A 27,026-nucleotide genomic window follows, 5' to 3' on the forward strand; every position below is an offset into this window, starting at 1 on the left:
CTTAAACACTTTTGATGGCAAAAAGCCTGCTGTGGCATTAAGCCTTGTCATTCAGTTCATTTTCATGACAGGTTTAGCTGTGTATACTGGATGTATAATTCTTCTAAAATGTATTAAGTGGAAATCATCATGCATTTGAACGAAATGAGCCACCAGATTAAGGAGATTTAGAGAAGTGCTGTTTTCTATCCACCATAAGGATGTGGTGTTTCTGACTGACATGTTGTGACCCCACACACAAGTCTTGGTTTGTATCTATCATCAACTTAGACACAGTATCCTCACTATTTAGACTATATTCTATTCATATTGGGATTATGTTTAGATGTTTAAAGTAGTATTGATGATCATTTTAGTAGTTTGGATGACTGATATTCAGAAAGAATGTCAACCCTGTCACTTAATGGATCCAGAGGAGTTAGTCTTCAGAAATTGGCTTCAGTTTGTGAACATAACTTTGTTTTCCACTGAAAACACCAGAATCGGATCATTCTAGGCCTCTTTTAAACCATCAGTGTTTCAATGCCCCGAACATTCAAAAACACACACACTTGTTCAGTGCACAGGCAGGGTTGCAGGGCTCCAGTTTCACTCTAGAGTGGTTTATTTTGACTTGCATGTCTGTTTTATGTCTGTCGAAAATGTGTTCTGCCTCACCAGTTTTCCCCCTTCAAATAGGAAGTCAGATTAAACTCAGTAGTGCTGGAAGTGGTGTGTATAAACACACCCGACAAACTGAATGATTTGTAATGACTTTTCAAATCGTTACCCCAAACCTCATGCCCTAAACCAAGCCCCCTCTGGTCAAATTAGTTAATATTTTATTGTATTAATGTTTTAGTTTTAAAGTTTTCTTAGCCATGCAAAAGACATTTTCAGCTATGGCTTGACCACGTATCTTTTCTTTTCTAGGGATTTAATTTCTCTCTAAGAACTTTAACTATCTGAAAATCATTTTACCCATTACAATGCATTGAGGCTGAATATTATTTTTCCTTACTCTCATACATCACTAAATCAATTTTAATTTGTGGTTTGATGGTTATCTGATATCATTTTCAGTCCCTCTTCACAAGCAAGAAAAGAAAATAGCATTTATCTATTTATCAGTTTAAACATAAATTCACATGAATACACAGCACAGGGATACAAAAATACTGCAATATCTAGCTTGATTCATTTTTGATTGATTCATATTTACAAAGTTTGTTCACTTTTCAAACCTATTTAGGAGTTTGTTAGCAAGCATTTCTATAAATATACTTTAAATATTGAAAGTTTACTAATTTAAAACAACTACTGTATATACCATGCAGTGTATTTTTGTTACTGTTTCAATACTTTGTCAAAATATCGAAAGCATTTTGAATACCTTGATTTGAGCTGATTATTTTTTTTTGCTTCAACCAAAAAATTACACATGAGCTGTTATGTGTCAAAAGCTGTATTTCCATTAACCATAAAATTTAGCAAATTGAAATTCCGAAAATAAATAAACTTGATTGAAACACATCAATTTCAAAAAACACGTTTTTCAGTAAAATGTTTTTGCCTGAGGATAAAGTGTTTTTTCAGCCATATCGAAACACTTTTTATATCACACGAGTCACATGATCAACAGCCGGATGTTACTACTGGCAAAAAGGACGACAAAGACAACAGGAAGTAATAGGAGGAAGATGGATTGTCGATATTTACTTTTTCATGTTTGAACAGTTATTGTGATGTATAACTGTGTTTTGTTTTTTAAAGCCCAGAGCAACTGATTAGCATCTAAGACTTGAATAATTTCTGAACTGTGACCCCCAAATCCCAGAGGAATTGAAGTAGAGGCCTCATGGATGCAGAGCAGAACCAAAAAGCTAAGAAAGAAAAAGGATATTCAAACCACTTCTTCCATTAATCGCAATTAATCCCCAACTCCAACGTCTCTCTATCTGGTTTCTAACTAAATGGACAGACAGAGATTTAAAGAGCAGCATCAAGATAAGATAAGATAAGATAAGATAAATCTTTATTGTCATTGTCACAAGGACAACGAAATTCAAAGGGTGCCATCAGTCGGTGCACATGCCCAAAAACCAAAAAATAACTGTCTCACAATTCACACACAACGCAAGAATCAACAAACAACTGGCAAAAAAAGAAAAAAGTAAGAACAGCCACATTCTCACATACATCATTTATGATGATCAATGGTTGTTTTTGATTGCATTTAGTTTTGTTATTGCTATCGGGTAAAAACTGTCTCTGAGGCGGTTGGTTCTGGTTCTGGTTGCTCTGTATCTTCTGCCTGAAGGCAGCAGTGTGAACAGAGAATGTCCGGGGTGAGAAGTGTCCTTTGTGATGTGTTGTGCTTTTCTTAGACAGCGGTCGCTGTGCAGGTCCTCTAGTGAGGGGAGAGGGCAGCCAATGATTTTTTGGGGTGTATTCACAACCCTTTGGAGAGCTTTCCTTTGAGCCGTAGTGCTGCTGTTATACCATACGCAGATACAGTAGGTCAGTATGCTCTCTATGGAGCACTTGTAGAAGGACACCAGCAGCTTCTACTTGATGTTGTTCCTCCTGAGAACCCTCAGGAAGTACAGTCTTTGCTGGGCCTTTTTTATCAGCTCCAAGGTGTTCATGTTCCATGTGAGGCCCTGTTCAATGTGGACCCCCAGGAAACGGAAATCAGCTACCCTCTCCATACATTTTCCCCCAATGGTTAGTGGTGTAATGTCCATTTTATTCCTCCTGTAATCTATTATGAGTTCTTTTGTCTTTAAGTTGTTGAGGAGCAGATTGTTCTCCCTGCACCACTGCAACAGCCGCTCCGCCTCACCCCTGTAGGCGGACTCGTCGCCTCCTGAGATGAGCCCCACCACTGTGGTGTCATCAGCAAACTTGATGATGGTGTTGCTGTGTTGGACAGAGGTGCAGTCGTATGTGTACAGACAATAGAGCAGGGGGCTCAGCACACAGCCCTGTGGAGAGCCAGTACTAAGGCTGAGGGCAGTTGACAAAGGAGGAGGATTAGAAGAATTGCCAACAATGGATGATGTCATCCAGAACATCTTACTGTGGAAACTCATCTCTGCTGACTGGATATTGAGCTGTTAGCATGTGATGGATTTCATGACAGTCCAACAGTGTCTTCAGATTGGTCCCAAGACTGACCGCTACTTTACTTTAGATCCTATTTGAAGATTCTTGGATGACATGAGTTTAATTTCCGCTTGGGATAAATAAGGTATTTTTAATTGAGTTTGAATTAAATTAGTTACTGATTTAGTTGACAGTTTTTGGCAGATTCAAGGTTCCTACAAGTGAGTCGTAATTTCCTGTGAGGGAAATGGCCGTCTTGAGAGCTTGTTGGACGATCTCTGACCGTAATCAGGAAGAAGACTTTCCCTGAGTTCCACCTCCGTCATTGGCCTCTTGCTGTCAGAATAAATACTGTGCTAAAATACATTAGCTAAAGAGGACGACGGTGTTACAGATTCACTTTCATTAGTAGAGTCATCATGCACAGTTAAATGAGATTGCTTTTAGAATAGCTTTGTTTAATATCCTGGAAAGAAATCTTATTTGGAAATAATTTAAACAAATTCAAGGGTTGAATGTACTTCCTCTACACCACAGAACTGACATCGTTATGCACCACGAAAGCTGACATTTTTACATTTGTAAATAGAACTCTTACTTCTCTGCGAGCATATGTTTCTGTGTCATGTGGTTTCACTTAGATTTGACAGAAAACTGGCACACTTTGCTAAAATGGCTAAAATTGGATCTAATGCAAGCTGTGGTTTTTGTAATGAATATTAATATCCACCTAGCTGCTGTCAAAAAATGAATCGGCTCAGTTTAAGAACTGTGATTACATACATTTTTATGTTCTTGTTTTTTAAACTGCTACACTAGTTACTTTGCCATCATGGTACTAGTATTGCTTTCTTTTTGTTCATCATTTGTGTGATGAGTAACGTGTTTTACACAGATTCTTTGGCAGTTGTATCCATTTTGCAGGCTACTGTAAGTTAAGGGTCATGGAGGTCAAAAACAAAGGAAATCTGTCTTTGGCAGCCTCCATCCATAGTGCTGTGGTTGAACTTTTTACCTTTGTAATTAAGGTAGTGCCTGTAGCATGCCACAATAACTGTGGCCCTTGGGCCCTCGGCAGTGTGACGTGGCAGGCAGTTTCTGCTGTGTTGAATGAGAAGAGTTTCAGATGAAATGAAAGTAGGACTTCAGAATGAGTGAGTAAAGAAAGAACCTTGTTGTTTCTTTACAAGTTGTTATGGAAATGACTCACAGAAGATAGGGTTTCGAGGTGCTGATAAAAATGTTGTGCGGTTACTGTGTCTTGACAAGGCATTCATACTTCTTTGAGTATATTTCTTATATTTGTGAAATAGTAAGAAAATTTATGCTTACTATTTTGGATTTTTTTTTTTGCTGAAACATGTCTGAAATAGTGCCACACGTTCATATTTAGCCTCCCTGAGTTGAAATATTTTGTTGCAATTACAGTTTCAGTTCTTTTGGGTTGTGTTTTTGCCTATTTTTTTGTCCACAAAGAGCTCAGATTGGTTGGTTACAACCAAATTGTGGTTGTAAACTACAATTTTCAAGTCTTCTCAATTAGATTTTAGTTTGGACTTTGACTAGACCCTTGAAATATGTTTGATCTAAACCATTCCAATAATAATCTCCCCATCATTCTGACCAGCTTATCTGCCTCTTAACTACAACATCCCCACAGCAGGATGCTGCCACTGCCGTGTTTTTAACAGTGGAGTTCTGAGTGATGTGTTTGGTTTTTGGTCAAAGGCAAATAAATAAGCAAAGTATTAAAGATGTTTTATTTTGACAAACCAAAACCTCCAATTAACATCCATATGTTCCTTCTTTGCATGCTTAGCAAATACATAATGCAGCTGGTAGTGAACCAGGGGAGCGGCATGTCACAGTTTTTTCACATTTTTATTTGGAAAAGTTACATTTATTAAGTAAAGATTGATACAAGAGGTTTTATGTTTGAGATTCCATTATCCACAGGTCCTGACATGTTTTATTTGATCCTATATTTGTTGTGGCAACTTCTGAAATTTGATAATCCTTGGTCATTGTTGGGTAATGTGCCTGGAAACCATGAACTCCTGAGGATGTTGTTGTTTACAACAAAATCCTATGTTGATTGAATTTATTTTGCTTTTAATTGTTAGCTTGTTAGATTAAGCTGTTGTAAAAGACCAAAGTTATGTCTTCTGTCAGTGAGCTATGGTCTCCAGTTGGAATAGCCTATTCTATATAGAATTTCTTAGGTTTCATATGCTAGTTTTTCTGTTTGCCAAACTGTCAGACATCCTTTATTCATAGAATTTTCTACTTTGCCAAAACTCTTTGTGGAGTTTTTAGTGCTTGTTAAATAAATGTCAATACAACACCATTGTCAGTGTTCTGCCATTCTTAGATCAGTTTCAGGCTCATATAAATTTAATGGAAATATCATTCCTCAGAAATCGTGGAGTGTTGGAGTTCTGTCTCTCTGTAAACCCAGCATCAAGATCCAAAAGTGAACTTGTGTTTGTATAACATTTCCACACCATGTAATTGCCACGTGTATTTAGGAACCTTGTAAAACTTTGCAATAGTAGGAAATGTGGTAACATCCTTTCCCTGTAAATGAAATTACTTGCCTAGTTTTTAATTCTTTTCTGGGGCTTCCATCCATATTTTCCATGTCCACATGGAGTCTTGTGGTTTCAAGCACTTGGTTTAGTTAATGTTTATATAAAAATGTGTTCAGATTGCCTTAGCCTCATGAAATAAGATCAGCACTGATGTAAAAAAAAAAAATACTCTAATTCATTTAAAGGTGGAAATGAAAAGAGTACATTGATAGTAAGATGCATCTAAAATGGCTTAGTGGTCCCGAATTGTCCATAATGAGAACATATGATACATTACTATTTTTGCAATTTCAAATTGTCATTATCATTTGATTGAATTATTATTATTGAGATGTATTCAGTGCTGCAATCAGACACATTTTAATCTAGAAATTGAAAAAAATCCTTCTATCCATGAGAACAATCCCATTTTGGATTGTTTGTGGAACGAACTTTAGCAAAAAAATAGTTGCATTCAAACTAATCTTTTTTTCCATTAAGTTTAGGCGTTCCTACAAGTAACATTTGATATATGTTACTTGTAGGAAATATATTACGTGCAGTGCCAACATTACATGACATGTTTGATAATGAAACTGAATTATATAATTAATTCAGTGGACTCTCGGAATTCATGGGGATTAGAGAGCACAACCTCCTAAGAATCTGAAATCTCTGAATAACCCCTCTAAAAATGCCCAAAGCTGCCAATTTTAAATAGGTCAATCACCAAATATGGCTTAGTATGCATTAATATGCACTGTGGAAACTCTCAGCACTCTTGCATACTTGTAGAGGTCTTTCTTACCTCTTCTCATGGGGGTAAAGCTAGTCAGTGGCAAGAAAAGTGAATGGCGCTCATGGATTGGCTGCTTTGCAAATGCTGGCCACTAGCGTGAAAAGCAGCATTACCCTTCGGTCTTTCATATTCCTAAGCTGCATTATCTTTTGAATATTTTTGATATGCTCTTTGGAAAAATCTGCAAATAGGCAGATTTTCGAGGTGTTACTTGGAGTTGCATTCCACAAGAAAATCTGCAAACGGGCAGGGGCCCACTGTAATTTGAAAAAATTAGATTGAAATTCTGGGACATTTGTGAGATTTCAACAGAATGTTTTCTACCATTCTCTTACATTTGTCTTTGTTTTTTATTAAGTGGAGCTCAAATATGTTTGGGTCTTAGTGCAAATAAAGGGATTCTTTTAAATCCAGGCAACTTAGCCACATATTGTTTACTGAGCAACTTTGTCCTCACATTTGACAACTTCACCTACTGTCTTTCGCTTGTAATTTATGGTATGTCAGTCTAACTCTTTCTTTGTTTTCCTTTATGTACCAGCTTAATGCCTAAATCTAAATAGTGATGCAATTGAAACTGAGAGAAAGTAAATGGAAGTAGCACTTTTTGAATCAAAGTCATTGGCAATAATCTCCCCTTGCAGATATTTACCAGAAGTATTGATACGAAAGGCAGCTTTTTAAATAAATAGGGTTCTTTCTTTGCAACTTGAAAATGTTTTTGTGTATTCTGTGTCCTGGAGGCCTGCAGTTTGATCTTTAGTTCCTGAAGTGTTTTTATTTGCTGTCAAATGTAGTAAATGGGTCTAGCTTTCTCTCTGCCATGCACTGCATTTTGAATGCTTTCAAACCCAAGAGCCAGTTTGAGTAATAGTAATTGACACATTGATCTAATAGGGCCATCATAATAGGCCTGTTACTGAGCTGGGCAATGGTGCTCGGCGTCACCTTAACATGTGCAAGGACTGACATCCCGCCATGATCCATAATGATAATTGTGATTTAGCCTTGCTTTCAACCAACGCCCCAATGTCCCAGCATCAGGAAATCTTATTATATCTGACCCCGCACTGCCTCCATTAGAACTGAGCCATTTGTTAAAATACTGCTAAAACAAAACAATTGAACTCTGTGCCATTTTGATTCTATAACAGTGGGTTATCACTGTCCCTTTGAATCAACCCAAAAGGACCATTTTTCAGCATATAGCTTTGAATTGGATAGATCGGACTCTGATAATGCTGAAATCGATGTTGCAGCCACCTGAAAGTAAATTATTGTTGAGAAGAAATTCAGTATTAATCTTAATGCTTTTAGTCTTGACTGGTAGAGGTAACTGTAAGTGAGGACCTTTGAAATGTTGACGAAGATGTCAACCATTAAAAGGAAGAATTGATTCAGGGATTGTTTGAGTCATCTTTCAGTGGCATCTCGTTTTTTCTTGTTGACAAAATATTCCTGCAGAACGAAACAAAGAATTTGTTTCTTTCCAGTATAACAAGCTCACAGTGATGAATGCACTGTAATGTTGCAGTTTGGGAACAGTATTGGATTTCTTTGTTTAGATTTTTTTATAGATCCAAATTCTTCATTGCTGTTCAGCCAGCAGCTTTAAAAACACAGGAGTACAACATCGCCTTTGCACACACTACAGCTTTTCATCAATCTTGATGTAAACATATTAGCTTTGCCAGTGGAGACATTTGTCTCTTCTAATTCTTCTTAACACTTAATTGGACTGTGATAAGGAGTGTTCACTTGTAGTGACATTGAGTTTTTTGATATCATCTCTAAAAACACATTTGAAAGAATCACAGTTTTATGCTGTCATTGCATTGACTCCAGCAGACACTCAAAGGTTTTAGGATCTGAGACTTCTATGCAGCATCAGTTTAAAAATGGCAAGGATTCACATTTGGCACTGTTAGATCTGAAGAAGGTTCTAAATACAGCTTTAGAATGCAAAAAGAACAGTCAGACCGAAGAGAAGACTGAGTAAATATTTATTGCAAACAACTGTTACATTGAAATAGGGTGCACTCAACTGATCACCAGTTTAAGACCACAGCATTTAAAAGCCAAATTTTGGCAAAAAATAGGATTTTGTGTCATTTTCTGTCATGACATGAGGATCTATGTAGATTAGGGCTGTTACTATGTTAACGCATGTGTTTAAGCTAAAACTTTAATGTGTTAATATAACACAATGCAGCAGTGGAGGGTTATTTAGTTTAAAGCATGTGTTCAACAATCCAGAGTCGCAAACGCGAGTGAAAGATGAGTTAGGAGAGTCAGACTCGTGTGCAGCAAATTTTGCTTTAAACAAAACCAACATGGTTAAAGTCAGCGCCTCTCGATGTGAACATCCCAAATTTGAATCCTGTCCTTGGACCACTCCTCTCTCTGCCCCTTTCCTGTCAGATTACTGTCACATAAATCCACTAGTGTCATAAAGAAATCTTTAAAAAACAACAACAAAAACAAAAAACAATGTGTATTTCCTAAATGTGTCTCCTATCTTCTTTGGTCAATTCATCTAAGCAGCCAGGTTTTACTTCTATGACTCACAGTTACAACACAGCAGCTGTTTTTCTGATGTAGTGCACACATTTTGATTATAAATTCCCCATAAAAGATGCAGAATGTCCAATCTCAGTGATTGCTGGAAGACTTTAGTGTGCTTTGACCTTTTTTGTTATTTTTAAGATTTGATCATTGGCTTCCAAATGTCCAAGAAGTGTCCCTGCTGAGACTATTAAAGAGTCCACTTGGTATGTATAAGCAGAATAAATGGATTGTTGAAAGAAAGCACTCCGATTCAAGGCTTAAAAACAAAAGCATCTTTTTTCTTCATTCGGTTGTTCTCAGCCAGCGCGGCACCACAGGCCTCACCAAGGGTGACAGAGGACAGAATACCAGTGGAAGCTTTTCTCACAAAGGAAGGGAAGGGGCACCGGGGATCTGGGGTAACTGTGGTGGTGGGGTCTTTCTTGATTAAGATTTATGTCCACATTTGTTCTTTGCCAGCAGCCACTGCCTGCTGTTGGAGAAGCTTGCTCATGCAACTCATTTCTTAGCCGTGATGATTGAAAGACTTTTCCTAAATGTGTTTTATGTCAAAGCATTTCCTTTCCTTTTGGGCCTCATGTCTCACTCTCACTTTGAAAACTCTCCTAAGGATTAGAGCAGCAGGATGTGGTGGAAACAAATACTGTATTGAGCATATTTTATCCTTCAAATGTAAGCTTCATTCTGTCTGTGAGTGCATAACCCTAGTGTACATTTATCCAAAACATACTGATCTATAAAGAAGTACTATTCTATGTAAAGCTTATTTTTCTAAATATAGAGAAAGCTCAAATTGTTAGGATCCTGGTTTGTTTTGAGGTTTGTTTATTTTTCTTTGTTCATTAGTCTCTTTTGTTAAATCTTGTTCTGTTCTTAGGTCTAGTCATTGTTTAGTGTTAGATTTATTTACTACTCACCTGTGTACTCTCCCTGTACACTCTGTGCCACTTTCTCTCTGAAATCCATTTCTAATCAGCCATCTGTTCCTTGTTCAGTAATCAACCTCCCCATATATGTATACAACTCATCCTCAGTTCCTCCTAGCTAATCTTGTTTTATCCTGTTATATCCTGTTATTTTACCATGTCTCCCCTGTTTTCCCTGCTGTTTTTTCCTTGGATTTGTGGTTTTTGTTCTGCTCTGGCTCCCTGTGTTAGTGATGGGCAAATGAGGCCTCATTGGGTGTATGGCACATTTCCCAAACTATGTTGACACTGTGTTGACACTATGTTGCTGTTGCAAAAGTCATTGCAGGAAATTCAATAAAGACTGGAAACAGACTGAACAAGGTTCATTCACATATTTTTATTTAGAAACATCAGCTGCTGTAACAGCTTTGGGCTGAGACAATTGCTCTGTTTCCAAACCATTTCTCCTGCTTTTGAGAACACCCTTTCACAGGGCACTGATGATGACGGCTTACATAGAAATGTAATTGCAAGTTTGTATATGGTTGTGCACGTAGTCTTTGCATTTCTCAGTATTGTAGTAGATCCTGTGATCTTGGTATGTTCGCCTCGGAGATGCAAATTCATACCTTGATAACGGCATCATGGTGAGATTTGAATTGGCCTTACTCTCTTCGAATTCCATGTTAAGCTGCTGCCACAGGTTGTCATCTGAGAAAAAAATAAAATGCATCTGTGTTAATAATTCACTGTAATTACATTGAGAGATTTGCAAGAACATTTCAACATTCATTGGTTGATTCATTCCAGTATTCGAGTGCGAGCCAAAAACAACTGCTAAGCAAAGAACACAAAGCATCTCCATCCAACAAAACCCACAAACGTGTTGACACAGTTTCTCCCTCATAAATACAATTTGGTGCGTTCACATCCAAATGATACAGGAACTGTATTGGTTACGTAGTTTTTCTTAAAGTGATACGGTGTTTTGTCCCCGTGTCGGACAAAACACCGACACGGGGTTTTGTCTTGTTTGCTCGGCGCATCTGCCGAGGTTTCTGTGTCATCTGGCCCGTCACTACCCTGTGTTATTTTTTAATTTTTTAAAATTTTCATTAAAAGATGATTCATACTTCCAGCTCCTGTCTGTATTTTGGTCCATCCACACTCTTACACCTCATGACAAATATAAACCATAGTGTTGATTTTCTGCACTGTTTTAGAATTGCATAGGGTTGTAATTTGGCATTGAGAGTGGAGGAAGTAAACAAAGCTGTTCAGTCCATGTCGGCCATACATCCAAATATTGAATTAACATTAACAACCTGGTGTGGCTCTGTACTTCTGTCGCCACAGTGGAGGACGGTTGTTTACAGCCTAGGCAATTTACATTAAGCCTCATATCGAACTACTGCATAAGCATTGCAGCAAACGTTTGTGATTGGGTAAAATTGAAAACTTCGACGGAGTCCATGCCATCCACTAGTAATCATTTCACAATAGCCGAAGATCCAGTCCCTCTGGGCTGATTTTTACCAGGCAAACTCAGTCTTGTTTAGAAAATCCTCAATCAGCAATGCTGGGAAACTTCTGAAAAGGGAACAGGTGCCTGCGTCATGGTTGACCAAGCCCATTGATGGACAAAAGAATGCTTTTCAAAATAGAGCTACTGCAGTTCAGACTGTTAATAAAGGTACCACAACAGTTTTTTTTTGCTTGGCATATTCCCATCGTCTCTCTGATCAGCGTCCGAAGCAGACGGCCAGACAGACATTTAAAGCGGAGCAGTAAAGGTCATGTCAAAGTTTACCTATATAGCATATTTAAAACCTCAGCTGACCAACGTGCTTCAGAACAATCACAACATCACAGGTAGAGAAATGATGACACAAAATAAAATAAAAATAAAATGAAAGCAAATGAGATGGAACTGATGATGTCATTCAGGACATGCTACTGTTAAAAATTGTCTCTGCTGCCTGGATATTAAATTGCTACCTTGTCATGGCATTCAAAGCACCAGTCAGGAGCCTCCAATTCAACCAATTCAAATCAGCCATTGTGCTATTTCTAATTCATCTGAATATTATGGCATAACTAGAAATTAATAATCCTTGAGATCATTTTATGGCCCAACTTTGTCAACTAAAGTTTGGTCCTTTACAAATTTCAAATGGTAAATATTAAAATGATATTTGCTGCATAAGCTTATCATGTGTCTCTGTGCTTTCAGGACCAGCCCACCTTATTGTTGTGCTGACTTGTATTCTTTACGGACAGGCGAAATGGTTAAATCCATTCAGTTCAAGACACCAATCTATGAGCTCCACTGCAACAAACAGTAAGTCTCATTCATGTACAAATACCGTTTTCTCTCTTGACATTTTTCAGTGCATTATCTTTCCTTCTTTTGGTAGTATTCTTGTGGTGAGCCTTCAAGAGAAAATTGCAGCCTTTGACAGCTGCACCTTCACCAAGAAGTTCTTCGTTACAAGTAAGGATGCTTATAGTTTGAATGTTTCATGAGCAAATTGTGTCCTCTAAATAAATTCTTTTTGTGCAAAATATTCTCTCTTACATTTGTAATTAATGACAATTTTCAATTTCAGTTACAAACTTTTTTTTATTAAGTACTGTTACAGTATTGTTGGCTGATACTGATTTTAGAGAAAAGTTTTCTTTGTATTAATTTGAATGTTTTATCTTAATTAATCAATGTGGCTTATTAATTTGAATTGGAAAAATGATTAATGTCAGACAGGATATACTTCAGCTGCACTGGTTACATTTTTGGGCCTTAAAGTTCAACTGAACTAGATCATAAAGACTGTAAGTATAAACTATTTTGTAAGAAAAACAACATTATTTCTTTGGTGATTCCAAAATGGTTTATGAGTACGTTTCAGATTATTTTAGTCTTGCAGGGCTGCCGTTCTATATGGGCTTTAGACTATGTTTAATCCAATGCATTATATTTGATCTTTTAAATTTTTGTAATTTCATCATATTTTTTATTCAGAAAAGATCAAATATTAAAAATGTTGAAAGGTTGAAATATTTTTTAATGATTCCTTAAATATCTTGCTAATCAACCATAATGGGGTTTCTCTTGAAAATAATCAAAATAAAGGAAAAGAAATGAAACACTGGTGTGATACTGTCTAAAGTCACACAAATCACAGATCCCGAACACAACTTAGGACTCTTAGGTTGACTTAGCCCTTCATTCCAGAGGGCTTTGCAAGGGCCCCCATGGTCACTAATGGGTGTCATTGAATTTTAGACTAGAATAGTTTAAGATAGAGTAGAGTAGAACTGAAAATGGAATTCCAACTTTCTTTAACACCCAGATTTCAAAAATTAGTTGTTTCTTACTTTTCCTTTTTGGTAATCGGCATAACTGCCCTGTTTTCTAAAAACATGTTTAACTACCGTGGCCATTCGGTGTAAGAGAAGAAACCGGACATCTTACATGCCACCAAGACTTGGTATAGTGCTGCACTCAAGTCCTGCTTTTCTGAAATATCATCTGAGACCTCACAGTGATTCTGTTTACAGCATTACTCTTTTATCCTGTTTGCTGTACCTTCATGCTCTGCTTAAGGAGGCTGTGAAAGAAAGACCAGACTATTACAAGGCCATCGCTGTCCACTTAAGTCATTGACTGGAGTAAACTGACCTTACCGAGAGGCTTTAATGTGTCTCCTCGTTGTCTGCCTGCCTTCCCTATCAGTGTCTGGGCAACAGGAAACCAAACATGCTCAATAGTTATTAATCGTTTCTGAATACAGGGGCCTCTTCTTCATAACGTTATTTGGTCTATTTGGTCCATAAAAGTGGTAAACAAAAGGCCCTGTGATGTTCTGGGATCTGTTTTGGATAAGCCTTTCTGCCACTGCGTGTCCGCTGCTTCTCTGGAGATATGGTGGTGTTTGTCAAATTTTTTGAAAGCACTTAGTGTTGCGTTTATGCTCATGTTCTTTCTTTGAATCCAAGTGAGCTGGATCTCTTAAGAACAAAGCAGCTACACCATAAATCAATAATTTCCCTCTGTTCTGCAACCTTGTTTTGACCAGTCAACTTGATAATTTTTCTTTGCTTTTTCTAAAATGATTTAGCATAGTAGTGCTTATTTCTTTTATTCAAACCACTTGTCACTTTTTTGACTTTTAACTCCTTAACTTTAGACTTATCTTATACAGTTTGCATTTTAAGGTTTGCTGGTATTTCTACTGAAATAAAAAATGATGTCAAGGATTTTTATTTTTTGTTTTATCACTATTCTTAAAATGTATGTTTATGTTCTTACTATTTATGTTTTAAAATATCTTGTTTTTCTCTGGAACTAAATGACCACAAGCTTATTTCAAAAAAATTCCTTTAAGGATGAACTTCCTGTTCACCTGTGCCAGGTGCGGAAAACTGTTGTGAATCTGAACATTGATGACCCTTAATGAAAGGAAGCAAGCTAGTCACAATTGGCACTTTGGAGAGTATGTCTGAAGCGGGGACTTGTGTTGCAGTCACTGTTGGTTTCCTGATGCCAGCTGCTTCAGATTTCCAATAGAGTGGAACTGAAAATGGAATTCCAACTTTCTTTAAAAGTTGCAGAAAAAAATTTCAGTGGGATTTTCTGTCATTAAACCTGTGATGCACATTCTAAGGTACAAGCTGTTTGTTCTTTTGCAGATATAATGGATATACTAGAACAAAGAGTAGAAATAATATGGAGTAGTTGTTTAAAAGAGCTAAATGCAATAATAAAACATTTTTATTGTTTGAATTAAAAACCTGCAGATAAACAAATCTATAGTTTATCGCTTTGGAAACAGCCCTACATTTAGATATCCTTTTATGACCTTAAGTAACACTTTATTTTTGTAGCAAATTTCACAGACATAGATAACAAAGTGTTTCACAAAAGCAAGACAATTAAAACAAAACAAAAACAAACCAACAAAATACACACAGCCTTGTCTTGTTGAACTTTTTGGGAAGTTGTGTTCGACTTAAAGATAATGCTATCAGTTTTTTAAAAGCTAAATTAAGACTCACCACATTGTCTTAACTTAGGCAGCGTGGTCTAAATTAAGACAATGTACATCATGTTGCTCAGATGTATAGCAACACGACATATTAAACTGTTATTAGTTAATCAAGACAGATACTCGCATGGGGAGTTCTACTCTATTCATGACTTGGAGTGACTATCCTAAGCTTCTTTTAATTCCCCCATCATATCTGCCTCCTCTGCACATTCTGCTCTGTTCTCCACCCAGGATGTCAAACATATGTTATCTCACTGTCTGACTCAATACAACCTCAGCCTTGGCAAGGTTACAAAAGGCCTCACTGGCGTTACCAGCAGCACTTGTGGCTTACCTCAACTAGCCCCTTCTTTCCCTCCATATCAGCCCCTTCCCCACCACACACACAGGGCGGGGGGGAAAGAAGGGGAATCTGCCTCCAACTTTCTTGCTGGCTGAGCTGTAAATGATTGTTCCCCCACACCTCTGTGCACACTGATGAGCTGAGTGCCTGTGTGTGCGTGTGTGTGTGCATGTTGATTGTGGGCTCCAGAAAACAGATAACCATCTTCTCAACCACATTAGTTTTCACATGGTTGTGAATTCAGTTTTACCTCTTCTTATTGGAGCGTTGCTAAAGTTATTTATTTATAGTAATTAAGTGATGCAAATTTTTCTTAACATCTTGCCACAGCATTTCAAGTTGAGGTCTGAGCTTTGATTCGGTCAGTGAAACATCATCATTCTTTGCTTTCTCAGCCATTGGGTTGAATTATTGCTGCTGTGTTACATGAGCTGTCAAACTCAGAGTTCATGGTTGACTAAATGACAGCTTTTTCCTCACATACGACTCAAAATGCTAATCTGGAGTTTGGACTTATTTAGCACTTTCTATGTCCACCTATAAAGAAAACTGTTATATGTTGGTCCAAACATACAACAAACTCTGCTATAACTTTTGGCTATAACTTTTGGTTATAGCAGAGGAAAGAAGCAGCACCTGTATTCTTTGCCTTTTTTTGTTGTCAAAAATCAGGTTAGATTTTTTTTTTTACTTTAGCAAGGAAATAATGACTGCACTTTTCTAATAACTTGAAAAAATTAGGTAGGATTGAAATTTTCTGGGACATAATTACATTGAGTAATAGTGACAACCAAAAATAAGCTACGGAGACATAAAAAAGATATTGCTACTACATAATATATTTACATTATGATAACACATAACACCTTTGTATGTTCAACATAATATTTTTATGTAATCTTATGTAAATAAAATATGTTGATTTGACAGGCAGTAAGTACTTGAGCGAAAGAGGGAAATTAAGTCAATTCTACTTATTGTCATTGTGTGGGGCCGATGTACACAATAAAACCAAGTAAATTGAAAAACCTTTTTCCCCAGTGTATGGATGAAACAATAAATTTGATTAAATAGATTAATTGTGGCTGGTGGAGAAAAAGAGCCTCTCAGACATTTCACCTGCCACTGTTTTTTTCTTTCAATTACAAACCCCACCAGTACAAGCAAATGACATATGATTTATTCTTAACTGTATGAAAAAATTTACTGACAATAAGTTTACCGTACATACAGTATGTATGTATACAAAATAATTTAACATAACAAATCACGGATACCTTAACAAAGGTGCAGTGCAATTAGTTCATTTGAAGTGACAGCAAATTTAACTACACCGCCCTAACATTCTTGCCATCATTTTCTATGTTGAACATTGCCACATTTTGGCTACAACTCCCCCAGATAGTAGACTAGATGTGTCTAGTCATTTTAAAAAAATTTTTAAATGGCATCAATAGCTGTTTTCTAAGTGTTCTATTTGTTGTTCCTTATTACGTTTTCTATTGAAATTCACAATTATTCTTATTACTAAAATATCTCAATACGTGTTCATTTTGTGATTAATTCCACGGGCCATCATCATTCCTGTATTATCCCCATACCTGTCAAATCTCCCGTTTTTTTCTGGGAACCTACTGTATTTATTTTACCTACAGTATTTAGATAAAATAAATACAGTAGGTATTCCCCCCTCTCACTTTAGCTTCTATTGCTCCCCGCCTTTACGGTAGTAATGCCCTCTGGCATGTTACTGTATAGTAATTAACATATTGGTTAGTTTGTCACATTTTTCTGAATGGGCTTACGCACCTTTTAGCTTTAGTTCTCGTAACTTTTCTGACCCGTCCCCTCTCATATCCGCTCACTTTTCTCGGACTCCGGTTAGCTGAAGTGGCGCTAATTATAACCTCAGTGGAGGTTATAGTTTTCCACCCTACTTGTGATTTAAAGTATTTCAATAATTGACTAAATTAATCGAAAGAACCACAGATTCAGAGCAGTAATTAAGCCAAAACTTAATTAAACAAACTTAATTAAACTTAATTAAAACAAAAAACATACATTTTGCATGTAAATACTTAAATGAATACTTTACTGTAAAGCTGTTCTAGCCAGAATGTGGCAGTTTTAGCTTCACCTTGTTCAAATTCTGTTAAAAGAAAGACTCTAATTAAGCACCTTTCTCTGTATTTGCTTTTATTCCAAATTGGAGCTTGAATTACATTTTTAATTTTCCATTTTGATATGAATATCTGGAGATTCGGTTCCAATGGTCCTGCTATTTTTTTTTTAGATGATATTCTGCCACTTTAGCTTTTATTTTTATTTTTTTAAGGGACACTTTGAATTAATGATGCCTTTTTCTAATCGCACTGCCCAGCTTCTTTCTGAGAAACCTAGAAGTGGTCCAAGGAGAAGTTGGAGTTCTGCCTTTTTGGTCTGACTAATCATACCTGTGTGGGATTACATGGTTTCATTTCACACATCTAACCACTTTCACCTAAAGTATAGGTCACGTTCGCTTGAAGGGGTGTGCGCATGTGTGTGTTTGTCTATCCCTAAAGGGACTATAATTTTGGTCAATGAACAAAGGAGGCATCCTCAATTTATTGGGTATCACAGACTCCATTAGGTCATGCTGTGCACCCCCAACAGACACGCAAAGATACGTCATCCTCATTAAACTCCCATTTATCCTCCAAATACAGAGACTGCACACAAACACATTAATGACAGTGGGTGTATGTTGATCCTTTGCACTACTAGATGACAAAATTATTTGATAAATAACTTTGTCATCTAGTTACATATTATGTGATTTAATATGTATCCTGTTATGTTTTTGGTAAAACCTTCTGTTGTGGGTCTTCAGGCTGCTATCCATGCCCCGGTCCCTGCCTCAATCCAATAGCTCTGGGAAGCCGCTGGCTCGCCTATGCTGAGAACAAGGTGGTCTCACGCACCCACACACACTCACACACACACATTCGTCTTATAACAGAATTGCCTTATCTCAGAGAAACGACATATTTACCCTAAAAATAAAATGCTTTTTATCTGTTTTCTGCTTCTTTAATCTGTCTGGATAAACAACTCATTTTAAGAAGAGTCCACTACAGATGATAACATTTTTGAAAATCAACAGATGCGCAGGCATTTTCTGTTTAATGGGATTGTTAAGTATTTACAAAAACCAGAATGTTCTGCTGCAGGATTCTGCAATACATTTAATGCATAACCGTGTTTTGGTGCTGGGCCACTCAAGTAATTGACAGATGGGACCACTGTTTGTGTGACTGCCTGAGGAGGATTTTCTGAAATGACAAAATGTAGCTTTTTGAACAGTTGGAGCAGGACTGGGGCCGGGCTTTTCAAGGGATGTTGTGTTTGAAATTAAATTAATGGAGATTGGCTGTTTGGTTTTTCCAGCTCATTCAGGTTTTTTTTTCTCTTAAGAAAATCAATCTAGCAATGGTTGATAGTCTAACTCTGTAAATCTGAGTTAATTTTTCCAGATTTTCTCATTGCTTACCTCCAGCAGTCTCCTTATTGCTTTGTATGCTTGTCTTTATGGCAGTTAATAAGATGTCACCAGTCTCATGGAGGAGCCTGTGGCGACAACGCACAGTCCTACACAGCTACAGTGATCAATGCTGCTAAAGTAAGCTCACACTTCTCTTCCATCTACCATTGTTTTAATGTCAGAAATTATACTAGCTGCCTGCAGGACAGCTATTTAGTCTCAACTCCACACTTTTTAAAGGGAGACAGCAGTACATTGCAGATGCTAACTTGTGTTTAGTATTGAAATGAACAGATTCAATTATTATTTATTAAAAAGTGTTATACCTCACTGAGAAATGGTCTAATCAGTCAGTGTTTTGTGACAAGTATCAATCACAAAACACTGACCTGTAATTATCTTAGGTTTTTCTTTCTGTGTACTTAATTAGTATGACAAGTAAAAGGGTGTGTGTGCAGCGCTATCAGGTTTTCATTCATCCACAGCCAATTCTGCCAGTAATCTGATCAGCATCCATATCCCATATCGTTACCTTCCTAAAATAATGGCCTAAAAAAAAACTTCTTATAAATAGGCAATTATTTTAAGAAGATGATATGAAGAAAATATCCTCTCAGCATGATGCTCCCACTACCATGTTGGGAGTTGTGTTTTGAGGGTGATGCACATAGGTTTTACATGCAGACCAGTGCATCTGCTTCTACATGTTACCTATGACCTTTACATTGCTCATGGTGAACTTTAACTTGGAATAGACCCGACGCCGGCTCTGCCAGTATTGATGTTAAGTCGAGCAGAAAGGGCTGAGCTTGTCACATGCTGATATCAGGAGGATTTATTTAGCTGGAGATGCATCGTTTGCTACAAATGATCTAGAGTTCTCCAAAAGAATGATGTCATTGCATGTTAAGCAATAAAAGCATTATTAACTTTTATCATGGTTTAGGTTTATTGTGTTATTGAAAAATGGAATTGAATTACTTATTTGCATTCTTTATGTTTTTCTAAAATTTCATAAAATAAGACTATTAGAAAGGCACACTGTTGACACAATTTGGTTATCCAATTATCTGCTTGTGAGAAGAATACAATAGGATAGAATATACTTTATTGATCCACAAAGGAAACTTGCTTATTTGTTGACTAGCTATGTCATCTAATGTGTTATTAATAAATAATAATGTAAACACAGGTTATATCAAATTTATAAAAAAATATATACTTAAGTGCGATATGATAATTTAAATACAACTTAAATATAAAATAAATAGCTAAAATAATGTTGATGTAATGTTAGTCTATAAAGGAGTCTAGAGAAAACGTAGATCTAAAATCACTCAATCAATTACTGTAATAATTAACTGCAGCCTTAGTATCGGAGTTAAAGAGGATGAACAGGTGATGCCTCACACACCTTCCACTTCACAGTTTTTTACTGCTTTATGTTGACTGATTATATAAAACCCCAATGAAATACACTGAAGTCTACAGTTGTATTAAGACCAAATGTAAATACATTTTAAAAAGCTTGAATACATTTTCAAGATACAGTACATAATTGATTTTCTCCCTTTCCTCCCATGTTTTAGTAAAGTTATGTGTATTGAAAATACATTATGAACTTTTTACTTGAATCACTTGATGCCTGCTTAAAGAAATATGTTATCATTGGAACTCTGAACTCTTGCTTATGTAAAACTCTAGCGAGAACAGCCTTTCCAGCTCTGCCTCCACCATCTGTAAATCTATTGACATTGGATCTGCCTAGCCGTTCCTGGCTCACTGGCTCTGAGCTTATGAGACACTTCATCAACCTGCCTGTTTTTTGTTCGCCCTGTAATCTACTTCTCGCCATTGGTCTTGGTTCACTTGTCTTCACTGGGGAGTGGCTCTAAAATGAGTCACTAACGGCCCACCTCTGATCTTAGGTTAAATTCATTCCTGGCATCATTTAGTCACTGACCAGCATATGCTAATTAGCTTCTCCTTGTGGGGATTGTAGTTTATTTGTTTATTTAGTAACAGAGAGAAAGATTTATTTGTAGATTAAGTGTATCAAACTGCCAGTGTGTGAATTCTGTAATTACCATAAAAAAAGAACTGTGTCATCAGGAGGTTAGCAGGATGTCAGTAGGCTGTACAATAGCAGGGCTATTGATATGAAGACAGGCATTCCGCACGTGTGCCCTCTCCTCATTTAGAACCATATATCTCAATATGGATGACAAGGTATCTCATTTTGGCTTGTGGCGCGACACGCTGGCTCTGTGTGCTGATGTCCAGAGACAGAAGGGGGAAGGGGCAGCATTAAAGTGTAATGGCTTTTGTTTATAAGAAAGATTAAAGAGAGATGGAGCCAGAATCATCCAGTTGTTTCTGTCCTGTTTGCGCTTTTTGGGCCATACCAAGCCTTTTGCTGATGACTACTTTGCATATGATTAAGAAAGACCTTTTGCACAAATTAGATTGAAATGTGCTCAGATGGCGACATCAGGCTGTTTTTTGTCAACCATCTGACTTAATCGTCTCCCCCGGACCCCTCCCACTAACTAAATCAATACCCCCTGTTTGGACTACCACGAAGAACTCCACAACTGCAGTGATTAGAAAACACATTAGTGTTGATCAATTAGAGGCCAAACGCCTCTCTTAATAATTGATGGCATTTCTTACATTTTACACACGCAAATGCACCCAAGCAGCAGAGACTGTTAGTGTGCCTGGCCAAGTGGCAAAGAGAGACAGTAGGTGATCTTCAGACCCAACAAACTGGAGGCGCCATGGTGTATTGACAGGGCCGCCTAGTCTGAATGCTTGATTAGGCTCTCCAGGGCCCCTTTGGCGCTTACACACACGCAGACACTCAGTCACATGCATTGGACTCCATTAGACTAAGACAGTGTAGTACGTGAGATAGACTCCACTTAAGCAGCACTATCCATTTCCCTCAATTGAGCCACAGAGGTGTGTTTGAGCCAGACACCCTGGCTGGACCTTAAGCTGACACAGAGGAGCCTCTCTCACACACGTTGGAGTCTCTTGTGGCGGCAGGACTACAAATAATCAGCACTACAAGTTATCAGTGGAAATCAAGAAAGCATGCTGTATACACCCACACAGAGGGTATTTCAAGTATATTTATTTTAGAAAAGTCTTTAGAGCAAATAGATGCAGGATTAGATTTATCATTTCTGATGCGTGGATCTGATGAAATTTACTCTCTTTTTTCAATGTTTTTTCAGACTTTGAAAACAGGCCTAACAATGGTGGGCAAAGTTGTGACCCAGCTAGCCGGCACCCTACCGGCAGTCACACCCGACGAAGAGGGAACCCCTCACAGTGCGAGTCGCCGCAGCCCCCCTAGTCCTGGCGTGATCACCATCATTGACACAGACAATGTTGGCGAAGGACAGGTCAGCTAATGAAACACAGGACTCTTCAGAACACTTGAACTCATGATTTCGGTCATTCTTGCTTATGATTAGTTAATTGTAAATGTTATCTATCTATCTATCTATCTATCTATCTATCTATCTATCTATCTATCTATCTATCTATCTATCTATCTATCTATCTATCTATCTATCTATCTATCTATCTATCTATCTATCTATCTATCTATCTATCTATCTATCTATCTATCTATCTATCTATCTATATAAAATTAACATCCAACATGTCCATGTATTACTTACCCTTTGCTTGCTTATGTCTACACCAATTAGATCAGTTAGTCACAAAGATACAACACAATTGTTAGTGAACTGTGGTCCTTGTACTTGTTCAGAATCATTTTAATGACTTTATTTGTAAATTCCTGATTGGGCTCACCCATTTATCAACCTTTGAAAATAATCTGCTATGTTAACTAAACAACTCTGACAATAATCTAGAAAAGGTTTCAGATTATATGCAGTGCTGTGTACTGGACCTGAGCCACGCTCTACCTTTCTTTGTTAGATCGTGGCTCTGACAAACAAATGTTAGTAGATTACCAACTACTAAATACGTTGGATTACAGCATGGGTCTTAGTCTAATTAGAGAAGAACATAATATGGATTAAAATCATAGAAGAAGAGGAGGCAGATAAGGATAAAGAGTAAGAGGTTAAGGAAAAGGAAAGTCCTTGGCCTCCTAATAGGCCAAGTCCTGTGGTGACCGTCACCAGATTTGGGCTGAAAGTCCACCAAATCATATCAGCCACAAGAGAAATTTGCCCAATGAACACATCTGCCCAATGCAGAGCACAAACTTAAGTTTACTGCTCAACCACGATGCATTCGTGGGCCTACAGATAAATGGAAATCCGGCTTCTATCAGATCTTTGCTCTTTCTCAATTAATATAAAGCTGTTCATGTAGGAATGTGATACTATTCAGTTGAAACCTCTAACCTGGATTTATCCTTCTTCTTACAGTTTACCAACTACATTTTTCTGTTCAGACCCATTCAGCTAGTACTTTGCTGATGTAGAACCTTCTCACTGCAATTACCGCTACAAGATTTTGGGATCATATATTTGCTTGTTCTTCTTTTTCAATAGTACAGACTTAGTCTGATTGGGTGTGGAAGGATTTGAACGGGACTCTGACTATGCCATTTAACACATTATTTTATGAAAACTCAATCGGTTATTTAAAAACACTCATTTACAATAAATGTCATGTTAGTCTAATGAACTTCCAGCAATGCAAAAATGTGCATTAAATCAAATTCATACATTATCATGGTGTTTATATCCCAGGCATATAAGCACCATGGATTTAGTGACTTCCTACTGTATCTAGATTTAATACCAGAAGGTCTAATTTAGAATTTTGCCAGTTAGTCGAGAGTTATCTGTGCAATACTTGGCCTGTTGCATGGAGTCTTTGACCTTGCAGGAATCTCTCTTCCTGATCAAGAATGTGGTGACAGTGGAAAGGCTGAGTTTGAGAGGTTATCTGCCATGAGTGACAGGTTTTGAGAAGACAAAACATAAACACAAAAAACCCACAAAAACTACTTCAAGAAGACTTTGTTTTAATAAATAATTTCAATGCTTTGTACAGACTCTGTTATTTGAAGCAAGGTGCAAATGCAGCACCACCAATGGTGCTTAGTGTTTTTATATTGACACAGTTGGAACTTTACCAGTTGTTGTCTCAATGTCAAATGAAACGCTGAGCGTTTTTCTGCCTCTAGTTCTCCTCAGCTTTACCACATTGTAATTAATCAAAGCGCAGAAGCTGTCACATCTTTAATGAGCCATGGGAGCTTAATGCCATTGACACACACACTCACTGCCTCCCCTATGACTCTGTATTCCGCCTTTAGTTTGTGTCTTGTACGTCAGACTCAGGCCTTTAGAAGCAAGTCTGCTCTCTGTCACTAAGTGACACACTGTAACTGTACACTGTACGCTAACCATGAAGACTGAGTCAGCCGGTCAACAAAAGTCCAGAAGTTAAAACTCTAGAGTAGGGGTTGGGGGGGGGAAATAAGCCAGCACTGAGCCAGCATTTCCTTTGGAAATTCTAGATATTTTCGTTTTCTTTAGACTTTGAAATTCCTTATTTGGAGCAGAAAGCTTGTGGTACACCGTCACACTCCCTCCCCTGTGTACCACTCTGTTCTCCAGAGGACAGATATGTTTCAAAGGGCTCAAGCATCTTTCTCTCACAGAACCACCATGTCTGGATTCTCTGTAATAACAGTGAACTGCTTCATGTCAGAGGCTTCTTGCTTTTCTTCCTCATCTTCTTTCTTGACTACTCAATCTACTTTCTTGATTTTTATAACAGACATTTTACTCAACTTTAGGAGCAGCTTTCAGTCATAGTAAAGTATAATACCAAGATAATATTTGATTTGCTGAAGTAAATTTGTACATGTTTTTCCCTGTGTTGGTGTGTCAGTATTTTTTGCACCGGATTTTTCAAATGTAGATTAGATTATGAGTTTACTTTCTTTTCAGAGCAGTGCAAGAAAATTTTCTATCAAAGTGTTTCTTTTGTCGAAGAGATGGTGATGACATCTTAAAGGCTCTGTTAGCATGCCAAAAAACACTTTTCACACCAAAACCCAAAATGTCAACAATAAATCCTTGAAAAGGGGGAAGTCCCGTTTTCTGTTTATTGTTGCCATGGTCAGAAAGTGATTTTGGGTCTGTGTCCATGTGTGTATACACCACAGGTCCTGGTGAGTGAGGACTCGGACGGAGAGGGAGTGGTGGCTCACTTTCCAGCCCATGACAAACCCATATCCTGCATGCAATTCAACCCTAGTGGTAAGGACCACTTCCACAGAAACACACACGCACAAAACACACACACACACCCACACAAATGCCTGCTTTTCAAGAGACGGCTTGCATTAAAGACTTGCAGTGAAACCAGAAAACAGACTGTACAACACTTTGGTTGAAATATTATACACTGAGTAACTTACTTAGTGTATAATGTGTGTATATGTATATATAGACATATATATGTAGAGAGAGAGATAGCTAGATAGATATGTGTGTGTTGTTTAATTACATAAAGAAAAACAACTACGTGGTCTTTTTACTGTTGCTGACCAAACTTAGCAATTGATCTATAGATCAAATAATTTAAATCACTTCTTCCCCAGAGTAGTTTCATGAAGAGAAAAGTTCAGAAAATTTGAAAGAAGCAACCACAAAATAGAACAATTTATCAGCATGCCAATGCCCAGTATTTAAGAATCAGTGTGGATGTTTGGGGTCATATTGTGTGTGTGAACTCTCAGCATGTACTCCTGCCCAGCGTGTGTGTGTGTAAGTTAATAAAGAAGCTGCCGAGAGATGACTTTCACCCCCTGACCCTCAGGAATCCCTCACTTACTGAGACTCAAGACTAACTGAGCAGCTCTGTCTGAGCAGGAAAAGGATTAAAATATGGACAAAGACTGACCACAGATGGTTGTCTAGACTCTGTCCCTCATTCCTCCCATCAAAAATCAAAAACACATCCCAGGTCAGAAAAGTTGATTATCAAGAACTTGATCAGGACATATTTTCTACCCAGAGCTGTGGATTGTACATTTTCCTAGTTGTGAAATCTCTATCACAGTACATGAATAGGAACCGTTGCTTTTTTAAAGACGTCTTTAGTTGAGCAGGGCCATGTTTCATTTACACATCCAAGGTTTGTACAAACAAACCATAATGCTAAAGGATGCAAACTTAGATGCATTCCTATAAATATTTAGAAATTCTTGAATGAATTTATCTGAAGTGTAAAGGTCAATATTCCACCGTGAATTTGTAGTTTCTTCGTTTGCAACAGCCAGATGTCATGTCTTTGAGATCAGTTTCATTGCCAAAAAACCGGACCAAAAAGCCAGATAAAAGAGTTGGACTTAATGGGACCAACTCCAGATGAACCCTTGGATGACTGATTATCTGGTGGTGAATTTCCACAAATTCTAAAATATCTGGAATGTTCATAACAATCCAGGATGGACTGGGATCCAGATCTGACAGACTGGTTTGTTGGACTGCCAGTAGGAGAACTGGAACCTGCTCATATTGAACTTGTGCTTCCTTCCATCCACTACTGACATGGAAGAAAGTTCAAGCTCATCATGACGAAAATAATAGTGTTAGACTAAAGAGGAAATGATGAAATGACTCAAACTAAGTCTGGAAAGCTCAAGTGTTTTGGCTGGGAAGAGTTATAAAACCTTAGTGGCTTGTGTGTGTTAGAGGCTCTGTAAAGGGTGAACCGGAGGCTGCCAGCTTTTGGTGTGGCGCCTAGCACTCTGCGGCGTTGCATTGGATTTGTGCATCTATTCCTAGCAATGTAATTAGAGGGACGCACATGAAGTGCAGTGGCAAAGTGCTCCTTTAACAGCTGCACTGAGTGTGCTTGTTTTCTTTTGCGTCTCGTTCTTTCTAATCATCCTCAATGATCCTTGACTTGATTATTAGGTGCATTGCCAAGTTCAAAATGTCCTCGTGTTTTCATGCCAGAGATGTTGAGGATTTGTTATGACTGACTGGCACTAGATGGAGTGATTGATTCAGCCTTCAGGCTTCACTCTGAGCTCTTAAATGTCTTTCTGCAACAATCTCATTCAGACTGATAAGGATTTAGTGCTTTGCTTGGTTATCAAGTTGGTAACACTACAAAGTGAACATATCCGAATGAAAATCACATTAACATCTTCTAAAATC

At 37.6% G+C, this 27,026-nt stretch overlaps 1 protein-coding gene across 4 annotated transcripts in view; it reads left to right on the plus strand.

Moving 5' to 3' along the window:
- The window catches only part of bcas3 (BCAS3, microtubule associated cell migration factor), a 342,270-nt gene that overhangs the window by 21,235 nt on the left and 294,009 nt on the right, over nt 1-27,026 (plus strand). For all 4 annotated transcript variants that reach the window (XM_023351529.1, XM_023351532.1, XM_023351531.1 and 1 more), the window contains exons 8-13: nt 12,166-12,273; nt 12,350-12,426; nt 18,196-18,272; nt 18,901-18,984; nt 22,089-22,259; nt 25,022-25,115. In XM_023351529.1, the coding sequence (XP_023207297.1) occupies nt 12,166-12,273; nt 12,350-12,426; nt 18,196-18,272; nt 18,901-18,984; nt 22,089-22,259; nt 25,022-25,115 (611 nt within the window). The remainder of the gene's footprint in view (nt 1-12,165; nt 12,274-12,349; nt 12,427-18,195; nt 18,273-18,900; nt 18,985-22,088; nt 22,260-25,021; nt 25,116-27,026) is intronic.

The sequence above is a fragment of the Xiphophorus maculatus genome, chromosome 18 (genome assembly GCF_002775205.1).
Source record: "Xiphophorus maculatus strain JP 163 A chromosome 18, X_maculatus-5.0-male, whole genome shotgun sequence".
NCBI lineage: Eukaryota > Metazoa > Chordata > Actinopteri > Cyprinodontiformes > Poeciliidae > Xiphophorus > Xiphophorus maculatus.